This window comes from Thermobia domestica, chromosome 4 (genome assembly GCF_964235325.1).
Source record: "Thermobia domestica chromosome 4, izTheDome1.hap1.1, whole genome shotgun sequence".
In the NCBI taxonomy this organism is placed as follows: Eukaryota; Metazoa; Arthropoda; class Insecta; order Zygentoma; family Lepismatidae; genus Thermobia; species Thermobia domestica.
The window spans coordinates 296876783-296889352 of record NC_137457.1 but is presented as its reverse complement, the minus strand read 5'-3'; the positions used below and the strand labels follow the sequence as shown (position 1 = coordinate 296889352).

General features: G+C 33.0%; 1 protein-coding gene across 6 annotated transcripts in view; it reads left to right on the top strand.

Annotated features, from left to right (window-relative positions):
* The window catches only part of LOC145684216 (protein lap4-like), a 378403-nt gene that overhangs the window by 266569 nt on the left and 99264 nt on the right, over positions 1-12570 (top strand). For all 6 annotated transcript variants that reach the window (XM_081756295.1, XM_081756294.1, XM_081756297.1 and 3 more), the window contains exon 23: positions 10396-10506. In XM_081756295.1, coding sequence (XP_081612421.1) covers positions 10396-10506 — 111 coding nt within the window. The remainder of the gene's footprint in view (positions 1-10395; positions 10507-12570) is intronic.

Below are 12570 nucleotides of genomic sequence, written 5' to 3'. Positions count from 1 at the left end.
GCCAGAGGCTTTTTTTTTTTTTTTTTTTTTTTTTTTTTAATTCGAACCAGAGGGTCTCAGGGGTCGTTTACCGGAATATGTAAAAGTAGTAGAAAATGACCGATATTTTTTTTCCCTTTCATTGTTCAGTTTGTTTACATATATATTTTATCTGACCCATGCGAAGAATAGGTATTTCAGCTAGTACAAAATTTTGTTCCTGGTACTGGTTCAGTACTATTAGTAAGGTATTATCTTGTAGATACCTTTTTATATTTATTTTTTTCCTTTTTTTCCATTTTTTTCGAAGCTTATATAATTTAGCTCATATAATTATCATATAGTAACGTTTTGGTAAATTGTATATGTGGTTTCGGTAAGAGATATTCTCAGTAAAGTTGAACCATATTATTATTATTATTATTATTATTATTATTATTATTATTATTATTATTATTATTATTATTATTATTATTATTATTATTATTAAATACTGACATAAAGAGACAGTTATGTAATTACTTATTGAGCGTTCAGTTTTATTGAGCCAGTTTCGCTCCCCACGATACATTCTACTGTGGAAGTATACATTCGTTAAAGCTAGTTGAGGACACATAGCTATATTCTGTTCGGCTCACTTGTTAAATTCAAATTTAATTTGGCTAAGAAAATTGTACTAACCGCAGTAACATTGCATTCATCCAATGTTCTTGGTGCGCTTGTTACTGCGAAGATTAAGTTGAATAAGATAATTTGATAATAAATCAATTGTATTTCCAAATACAGTCTACTTAAACTTTTAGTTCATTTATTTCATTATCCGTCAAAGAGATAGCAATAAATTTGCTGTGATCCGTAAATGCTAGAAGCGCTTCATTATGCAGTGTTGGAAACTTTTATACAAAGTCTACTTTTCAGAATTTGCGGAAAATCTTCGGGAGCGATTTTCTAAACAATAATTGACTTTTAGGTTTAAAAATAGATTGTTTTTTCTCCATTTTCTCGAAAACAACGCTTAAACTTTTACACACCCATGCATATCGTTTTCTTCATCTCGGTATGGCCTATCGATTCATATATGTCGCATTTTTGGATATTTTTTCCCCGTTAAACACCAGTAATCGTGTTGAATTTCAGTTCTAAAATAACATTATTTTATAAGCTTCAATCTTAAATAAGTAACTTATGAAAGCCCAGCTGTTTGTTCAGCAATACAAAGGAAAAATAAATAGCATTTTTTAACAATCGATCAAAAATCCCCATATTTTAAATTCAGAATCAAAATTTCTCCCCCCTCCTTCGGCACTGAGAGGCCGCGATGGCTCAGTAGTAGAGTGTTCGCCTCTGGACTTGGGGTCTCTGATTCGATCCCAGCTCGCACCAAGTGACCCTTGTGGTGGACAAACACTGTGTGTGTGAGTTTTCTCGGGGTTCTCCTGTTTCCTCCCACTTTCTTCATTTCACCATTTCATTCATTCCTCATCATCACAGTTTCATTTAGTCTACACGGCATAAGCGAGGGACGTAAAACTCAAAGATGTCGTTTCGTTTTTCCCTCGGTACTGAATTTCCAAAAAAAAAAAAAAAAAAATCTATATGATAAAAACCTTCCCGAAGTGATGACTTGTCATGATATTACGAACGATTACGATTCACAAAGTAGTTCTTTGGCAATGGTGCGACATAACGAACTGTTGGGAGTTAAAATTTGTTTTTATAAATAAATACATTATGGAGTCATCAACGTTGTCTGAGAGAACATAAGGGAGAAATAATATAAGTGTAGCTATAGTCTGGGTTCGAGTCTAATTTTGTATAGTTTTGTGATTGTAATATTAAAAATAGTATAGTGATATAAAGTGCGAAGTAAGGAGAACAATAGATTAAAGCTAGTTTAGCTGGACAGCTTGAGAAATATTCCTCTTGCAAAATGTAGCCTATATGCCTTATCAGTGTGCATGTGTGAGTGAGTGTATTATTTATACAAGGTAGATCAGTTAAAGTATAATTAAATATATTTTACGGTATTCGTGGGTTGGAAGAAAGTTTTATTTAAAAAGTGAAAACATTCATCCTTCACCTCATCCCGCTTCGTATTAGACAGTCTTATATCTAAAGTGTTTTATCTTACGTATTACCAGTAGGTCGTTTTTTACGACTGTAACCTCAACATTTAAAAAGTAAGGGAGTATGATAGCAGAAAATTCTGGACTACCCTGTATAGTATTATTGTTTGAGCTTTATATGTGTGCTGGCATGAGTTTGATAATTTGAGAAGTAGAAGCTTATATTTCCAAGAATGTAGTGTTTTATGAGTACTATGAAGTAAATACTTTTCCAGTTTTAAAGCATTTGTTTTTACATGTTACTAGATAATTTGTTGCATATTCGATTATTTTAATATATTTGGAGCATCAAGTAAATAGTAATAGCATGTGTTCAGTCTTTCTTGAAAATATTGGAACATCGTATAATAAAAATAATTACGGTAAGCATTAAAAGGGATTTAAAAAAGTAAGTATTGGTCAAACTTAATGACAACAAATGTATGAAGAAAGGCCAATGTAACTTCCATTTACTTCATATTATCGAAAGTCGTTTGTGAACAGTTTTCTTAAGTAGTCTAAACTTGTATCTGCTCTTTTATCTGATTTCTAGTGAAGAAATCGTTATTTTCTGTAGAAATCTCTTCTGTAGTACCACTGTGTATTATATGTAAAGCAGCTGAAAATTTCCTTGTATTTAATGTTAATAATCTTTCAATAGGCATTGAATGACAGTACTTCTTGAACCACAAATACCATACCATCCTTAATCCTTTGTCTGCTAATTTATGTTACATTGTATTTGAACTAAGTTTATACAAACATTTAGTGGAAACGAATTAGTTTTAACATGTAAGTTCTACATAGCATAATTCTAATTACCTTATGACCTAGGGTGATTTTCTGGTTAAAAAGGTTCTAAGGCTCTTCAAAACCATAGCATTTTAACCCTTTATAACTGAATGTTGAATTTTTGATTCATAATATATGAATATTTCTGAATTCAAAACGATCCCCATGTTTTGAATCCAAAGATTAAAAATGTGTATGGTACATTCCATTATTTTATATTTTGTCTTTTTCAGTCATATATTCTTTTGTTCCCTATGTATTTATTTATTCTCTCTTTCTTTCTTGTACTATTCTTTCTTTTTTATTTTTCTTTCTAATCTTTTTCCTTTTCCCGCGTTTTTTTTTTTTTTTTTGTTTGTTTTTGTTTGAAACATGTGGAGCTCGTGGCTAAATTGTTGGTATTATTATCGCGTTTCGTTTAGGATAATCGCGTTCAGGTCTTAACGATAGCGTATGTGGTTAGAATCCTACGTTAATGCTTTTGGGATTTCCACTTTTTGAGTTTAATTTTAGAGTTTCACTCAAACAACTACTGCTTCCTTACTATTTATCGTAGGATCATGGTTCATACCTCGTTTTTTTTTTCAGGATAGAGCACCCTTTCCAACGGTACCACACGCTTGTCCGTATCATAGGCCTGAACCGGGAAATTCGAGGGAAAAAAAAAAACTTTTTTTTTTTTCTTAAATCACCCCCTCGGAACATTAGCCTTTCTGACTCGGCCTGGGTTCACGTAGGGATCTGAAAATTTCTTGAAAAATACGTTATGTACACAATGCGTATGCAAAATTTCTGATATCTTGAAAAGAAAGGGCAGATTTTTTTTTTTTTTTAATCTGAAGGTGACCCATATATATATATAATATTCCTACAACATTACTAATTGGCCTAGGATCATGGTTCAAACTTCAGTATTACGCGCCCTTTTCACATGTCCGTATCATATACCTGAACCCGGAAATTCGGTAAAAACGAGATTTTTTTCTGAAGAAATCACCCTCTAAGAACATTTGCGCCCCTTGGACCCGGGCCCACATAGTGATCTCGAAAAAAATTGAGAAATACTCAAAGGTGCACACAATCCGTATGCAAAATTTCAATCTGGTATCTTGGAAAAAAAAAAAAAAAAGTCACGCCCCTCCGCTCCCACTTGGCGCTGCCAAGTTGACCATCCGGTTCCAAAACGCATCTGGGGTGTTCTTTCGTCTATGCTTGACTTGACCCATTAAAAAAAAAAAAGAAAGAAAGAAAAAAAAAAAAGATGGCTTAGTAAGCGTTTAAACTCGACACTACTCTATGGCATAGATTCGTACCATAAATCCCCAAAAGGTTAAAACATCGTTCTACGTCTCATGTAGTGTGCTGAGAACGAGGTGATCTCCAAAGAGCAGCTAATCTCTTGACTATTTTATTTTATTTTTTTAATAAGTTTTATGAGTTAAAAATGAGAAGCAGCAGCATTGTAAAACTAGAGTCTGTGCACGTCAACTAAACAGAAGTATCCCAGTTATTAATAACTTAACATATTCGTTCGAAAATTCCAGGGTGTTTTTCATGTAAATAGGTCTATGTATTTTATAGCAGGGAGAAAAATACTTTTAAAAAAAAAAATTCTATATAATATTAAAAGCTAAAAATAGTTAATCAAACGAATTTTTTATTGTTGATTATATGAAAATTTACCACACACACAACAGTTTTGTAAGATATAATGTACTTAAGAGTCTGCTTAAGGAATTGATTTAGCGAACTCTTGATTCTCGATATTGTGGCAAATCCATTAGTGGTTAGCCTGGAACAGAACTCTAGCGAATTCGAACGCGTGTCAACTACATTTTTTCTTTCTTTCATTAAGAGTCTTCATCCCGGCGAAATTAAAATACCGCTAATTCTACAATAATTATGTGATATCTTCAAATAGATAAAAGATAATCGAAATCTGGAACAAGAGCGCCCTAGACAATATTATTTTACATGAGAAACCGTTATCACGACTCACTTATCTGCTTTCGATTTCGAGCCATTTTGAAAATCGGCATTATTTTCGCGTTTCTAAACGGCTGAAAACGGAAAGCCACTAGGTGACTTGTGGTAACGGTACCTCACGCAAAATAATATTGTCTAGGGCGCTCTTGTTCCATATTTCAATTATCTTTTATCTATTTGAAGATATCACATAATTACTGTAAAATTAGCGGTATTTTAATTTCGCCGGGATGAAGACTCTTAATGAAAGAAAGAAAAAATGTAGTTGACACGCGTTCGAATTCGCTAGAGTTCTGTTCCAGGCTAACCACTAATGGATTTGCTACAATATCGAGAATCAAGAGTTCGCTAAATCAATTCCTTAAGCTCGAAAACGATCGATCCACGATGTTTTTTGGGAAACATTAGGCAGTTGGAAAGAATTAAACAAAATTTCAATTTGTCATACACTTTCTCTATCTTTTACGTTACTAGTAAAATGATGTTGGTAACCTATAATCATTTTGACAAGACATTGGTTAATAAAACATTGAAATTGGTTCACTAACTTTTGAGTTACATAAACCCTAACTTATGTACAAGGCATCTCTGAATTGTATCATACTTCTTTTTGTAATTACGGGGGGAGGGGGAGTAACGATCGTAGGATGGCAACATGTACGCAGTAATGGGGAGTTCTTTGTGTATACGTTCATCATGTACCTTGATCTTCATGTGCTTCAGTGCGCTAGACAACAATTCTTATTTGTTTTTCCAGTAGGGACTAGCTGATAACAAATTTTGAGCTTCGGGAAATACCAGAAGTTATAATCGCATGTGTGCGCTTTTATGATATCGTCCCAATTGCAATCGCGAATATGAATAGCACAACATAAATTACCAATTGTCAACCAGACACTGAAACACGTGACGATCACGCCAACTGACAGGCGTGTGCAGCATCAACGCTCCCTACTACTGCGCCAGTATTGCCATCTTACGGTCTTTCCTTTTTCAAGAAAAGGAATAAGGTTTGCTACTTTTCAGATAAGCTATGTCCATAGATGCTTAAGTCTCACATTAGAGGTTTATTAAATTACTATATCAAACGACTACATGCTAACCTTATTGTTTGTTCGACCCTATGATAAATATTGTGTTATTTTGAAACGAAGAGTAATTAAAAACTAATACTGAAGGTTGAAGGTTTGTGGTTTAGTTATATATACATGCTGTCTCAAAAGTCCCCTGACATAGGGTAACTGTTATTATCAGAGTTACAACAAAATGTAAGAGGGGAAACCGTTTCCAAATATGATGTTTTCAATCTAAAGTGAAGGAATTTTTTAAATCGGACGAATCGTTTGGGCTGTATTCTTTTTATGCGCCCAGTGTTAAATGAAAATGCAAGGTTGCCATTTACCTGGACTCACAACATAAGTGAATGAAGTTACTGTTTGAAATGAGGGCTGGCTATCGACATGTTAGCGTAAAAGAAAGTAATTTCATTCACTTACGTTGTGGGTCCGGATAAATGGCAAAGTTGCATTTTCATTTAACATCGGGCGCATAAAAAGAATACAGCCCAAACGGCTCGTCCGATTAAAAAAAAAAAAAAAGAAACACTTTGGATTAAAAATATCATATTTGGAGATGCTTTTTTCCTCTTACATTTTGTTGTAACTGATAATAATAGGGGGCGCGGTGGCTCAGTGGTAGAGCGTTAAGCTCCGGTGCTTGGGGTCCCTGGTTCGATCCCAGCTCGCGCCGTGTGGACTTTGTGGTGGACAAACACCGTGCTAGTGGGTTTTCTCAGGGTTCTCCCGTTTCCTCCCACTTTCTTCATTCCACTATTTCACTCATCTCTTATCATCACCGTCTCCTTTAGCCTAACTGGCGTAATCGTGGAACGTAAAACTTAAAGATCTTATTTTTTTCTAATAATAATAGTTACCCTATGTCAGTAGTCTTTTGAGACATTCTATGTATATATATATGGTACGAACAACTTAAGATTTTTTTTTTTGGTTTAATCATAACAAATGCATACAGTACGTGGTTTTATCAAGAGCTCATCTTTCAGAATCAAGGGAGAGGAGGTAAATCCAGAAGTTTAATTTACACTTAGCTCTAGAACAATAAAAAAAAAGTAATATTAATAACCTAGGCCAGTATAATAGTCCTCCAGTTTCCAAAACACAAGAGCTAGATGAGGTTTAGCCTTCCCTATTTTGTTATATCGGTGCTCATGCTTCAACCTCAGTAGTGTAATTAGTAATATTTTTATTTATTTATTGTGAAAACAACGTGTAATTTTTAGAGTAATTGTATACTTATAAGCATTTTTTTAATTGAAACTTAAAAGTAATTAATTTGAATGATAAAATCACGATGTACGATATTCAAATAGGTAAATATCTCCAAATGTGGAGACGCGGAGTAAGGCGTGATAAAATTTGTTTTTTGTAAATTTATTTAAATACTTGTACTCAATGAGTTCATAAGGAAAAAAAAAAAAAAAAAAAACACCATAAAGATAAACATTTACAAACACTCAGAACCACATTCGAATTTTCCCGCAACCAGTACCATACGCCACCTTGTAATCCTTTCATTTCAACCTGTTTCTTACATAGAGATGGTGAGAATGACAAAGGTTGTGTCAAATTTTAAAAATGAGGTTTCTATTTTGACTTTAAAAAAAAAAAAAAAAAGGTTTTATTTGTTTATAGTTATTTGTACTGAGTGCCGTTAAGCGCGTTAGAAAGTCAAGTAAATAATCATTTTTTTAAATACTTAACATCCTTACTAGTTTGTATTTTTCTAATCATTTCTTCTGAGATTAATGTACGTGCTAAGAATATACAGTTATGTTTTGAATCATAACAATAGTTTCCATTATTTTCAACACGTGCTCTTAATGTGTATATATACAAATCGTTTTACCTTGGCTAATAGCTTCATACTTTTGTTTATTAACATAACACTTGCAGTAACATGTGCTTCTGTTTAAAATATATTTTCGCACTCGCACACAACAAATTTAATAATAATAATAATAATAATAATAATAATAATAAACTGTGACAACCTCTTAAGTTAATATTGTACTTTGGATAATATTACAAAATCTATTTTGCTCTGTACTAAACTAATTCAAATCAAAATATAAGTAATTAGCTTTCTTTACTGTCCAACTGTAATAAAGACGTGGATCGAATAGTTATCGTATTCGCCTTCAGAATTCGCAATGACGAATTTAATTGCACTGTGTCCATCAGGTTATACGGCAAAGTCGTGGAACATTGAACAGAACGGAAGACATTTTTCTTGAGAGGGCGTTTAAATTAGCCACCGAACTATGACATAAGAAACCTCTCAAGTTCGTCGCCACAGAAATAAATCTCTGCTATTTCATCCTAACCTGTTGTAATCCAATTCAATAATTATTACTGCGATTAGTACTCGTGTTTTGCCATACGCACTCAAGTTTCGGGCTTACATGACCCCACCCCCATCCAAGAAAAAAAATATTAATTTTGAAATTGAGACTTTTACTTCCAATTTTGTCTTTTTTTTTTTTTTTTTTGTATTATAAAAATCAGTATTCTTTATAGCAAAGTTTTTTTTTCAACAGTTTCAAGACATCAACAAAGTACAAGATGATTTACGTGTAATCTTTATGAGGATATTATAGTTTTTGAGAATAACTTTTTTAAACATAAAGACACAAATATGAGAATAATAACATTTATATAGATACATAATAAGTGCCGCTCACGTATAATACGCAACATTGTTTTGCCCTCAAAAGTATTGGCAAAAATGTGCGCATTTTACACGGCAAAATATGGTATTTTGTACGTGCATCATGTCTTGTAAACTATCTTGTGAATAAAGTAACTTACGTAATGTGAAACATACTCACTCATCACTAAATAATAAGATCAAGACGTCTAAGATAGGTAGAATAGCGTTGTTGCAAGATTTGATTCGAAAATAAACGAACAACTGGTTGGTGGTGTAAAATTACACAATGTGAAACATATTTACTCGTCACTAAATTAATAGTAATAACAAAATGGAGATGTCTAAGATAGGTGAAACATAGTATTTGCAAGGAAGATATGCGCGGACTGTTTAGGGTTCTAATTAAGAAGCCTGTGCTAAAGATAATATAGATTTTCGTAGATCCAATATGAAGCTCTGAGTGAGATTCGTAACAATCATCCTGACTCGTTAGTTTGTTAAAAAATCCAATGAATGTTCTGCGACGATGAACTTCCGTGTTTCTTAATTCGTTGAATTAAGTAGTTAAGTTTCAAATTAGTTAAACTCAAATTATTAAAACTCACCTTGTATATGCTCTAGGAATAGGAATCGTAATCAGATTATATATCTGATATTGTATCGACGACCAATCCTTGTGCCTTCAATGGTCAGGTACTAAATGAAGACCTTCGGCTTTACTTTTTTTTTTTTTTTTTTTTTTTTGTGAAGAAAACGCAAAATTCCGCAATGTGTATATATAAAATATGTATATGTATACATAATATAAATATTTTAATATCAGTAAAACATTTCAAATTGTATAAATTGTGTGTAAATTGTAGGTCTAATATTGTTATCATATAGGTGCCCGCCAAATTGTGAATTACTGTGTAAGGAACAACAAATATATAATATAGTTGTTCCTTACACAGTAATTCAAAATTTGGCGGGCACCTATATGATAACAATATGAGACCTACAATTTACACACAATTTATACAATTTAAAATGTTTTACTGATATTAAAATATTTATATTATGTTATTTTAAAATAGTTCTCTTAAATTATGTAAAGCACATGCAATAATAGCATCTTACTTGTTAGATCATTTTTGTATTGGTTCCGCAAAATTGTGAGTTGCTGTGTTTAGTGATCACCAAAGCAATTTTAAAACAAATTATTGCAGGTTTTAGTATTTCCTGTGAAAAAAGAACTAAGTTACGTAATTTGTAAAAATATTAATGAAGCCGAAGTTCTTCATTGTGTTTGGTCTGTGGAAAGAACATGATTGGTATCCGAAATCATGCCAGGAAAATAATCATTCGATTAGAATTCGGAGATCATTAAAGTTAGTGATTTTTGTACCAGATTGTATTTGTTTTAAACAGTTAAAACACAGGTTCTTGAAGTTCATGAAAACTGAAAATGATAAGCTTTCTCAAGTATTATATGTGCTAATTTTTCATGCAACTTCAGTATGATTATGTTGAGACGTAACAGGCAGAATTCAGTTGCCAAGGTTACTTGTTTACGTTACTAAAGATTATAAATCATGTTTTTATTATCTTTTAAATAGAAAAGACAAATGTACTATGTATTTGGTGATAATTATCTGTTTGTGTTTGTATTTTCTACATAATAACTATACACTAAAATCTTATATTACAGTCAACAAAGATTTTAACACAAAGGATAGAAAAATCATATTACTGTACAAACATTGAAAATATGTATTAAAATAAATTAATGAACTTTTCTCAAGTAATTGTTGTCTAATTTCAGGATGTTATTCTCCTGAAGGAAGGTGGAACTCTAGGCTTTAGTATAATTGGTGGAACAGATCATTCGTGTACGCCGTTTGGTAGTGAGGAACCGGGTATATTTATTTCTCATGTAAGTAGTTTTCAGATGATACAAAAATGTATAATAAGTCATAATTCCCTCTGGAACTAAGACATACAGACACAGTAGAAAGAAAAATATGTTAGATACTGAAACTCTTCAACTTTTGGGGAAATATTAACCCTTTAATAACAGATGTTGCATATAAACACACAGCAGATTGTTTTATTGAGGACCAGTGTAATATACAGTATAAAGACATCATCTAGATGGAAAGTACAGATGTGGTTTAAAAGTTATTTGCATGTAATTCAAGTAAGTCATTCAATACCAATTACGGGCTTGGATATCTATTTTGGTCTTTGAAGAATGACTGATAACCGTGCCTAAACCCTTAACAGCAGAATGTGGTATATAAACACACAGCAGATGGTTTTATTGAGGACCAATATAATATACAATATAAAGACATCATCTAGATGGATAGTACAGATGTGCTATAAGTCTTATTTGCATGTAATTCATCAAATAAGTCATTCAATACCAATTACGGGCTTGAATAACTTTAGAGCATTCATTATTTTGGTCTTTGAAGAATGACTGATAACCGTGCCTACGCCCTTAACAGAGAATATTAACACACGGTTTATTCCATTGAGAACGGACATGGTATATAAAGATCTGATGGATGAAGACGAATGTGGCATATAAACACACAGCTGATCGTTCCGTTGAGAATGGGTATGGTATATAAACATTATCTGAAGAACGGAGACGAGTGTGACATATAAACACACAGCCGATCGTTCCATCAAGAATGAATGTGGTATGTAAACACACCATCTAATGGACGGAGAGGATGGGTAAGGTTTATAAGCCTCATTTGCATTTAATTTGTCAAATAAGTCATTCAGTGCTAATTACAGGCTTGGGTGACCTTTGGAACATTCATTTTTTCGTCTTTGAAGCAAGACTGATAGCCATACCTAAACCCTTAACAGACAAATGGCATATAAACTCACGGCCGATCGTTTCGTTGAGGACGAGTGTGGTATATAAGCATATCCTCTAATAGACGGAGAGGATGGGTATGGTATATGAACTAATTTGCGTTTGTCAAATAATCCATTCAAAATCAGGCTTGAATGGCTTTTAGGGGTTCATTTTTTTTCGTCTGTGAAGAATGACTAATAGCCGTGCCTAAACTTCCAGAGACGGGTGTGGCATATAAGCACAACCGATCGTTCCGTTGAGAACTGACGTTGTTATATTGAGAACTATGTGGTATATAAACATATCATCTGATGGACAGAGAGGATAGGTGTGGTGCCTAGTTTGAGTTTGTCAAATAAGCTATTCGATATCAATCATAGGCTTGGATGGCTTTTAGGCTTTTTTATCTTTTAAGAATGGCTGGTAGTCGTGCCTAAGCTTTCTAGAGACGGATGTGGCATATAAACACAGCCGATCGTTCCGTTGAGGACAGGTGTGATTTATAAGAGCTAAACATGCTAAATATAATACTGTTTGTGAAAATAATAAGAGGAAAGACATGAGTGAATTATATACCATAGTTTTTTGTTTTTTTTTTGTTTTTTTTTTGTTTTTTTTTGTTTTTTTTTTTTACATTATTATAATTTCAAAACTGTACATCATTTTATAAATGGGTACTGCGTGAAGCTATCACATGCTGCAGCCTCTATACATCGTGATATCGAATCAGACAAGCGTTGGATGTGTTCCTAAGTAACTATCGTCGAACTCTGCTTACATGCGATTCCACAAGACATCAACACTGCTGAATGACTGTAACGAGCAAATGTCAATCAACCATATGCTTCAGATGTTTGATCTACGACATGTCAAGCGACAATGTAATCAAAAAGAGCAAAGTTTTCTGCCGTACCTTGAAAAAGATGTGCACATTCCTGGATACATGAGGCCAGATATTGTCCTGCTAGAATGTGGCGTGCGTAGTTATGTCAAGGAAAGGTATGACTTCTCCCTCAAACTACTACTCATACTACCTTCCATCGTTCTAGATTATTTAGAAACTGTTTGTCATATAATTACAGTATATTTCCGTGCAAGTAATGTTGTCATGAGCTAACTTTA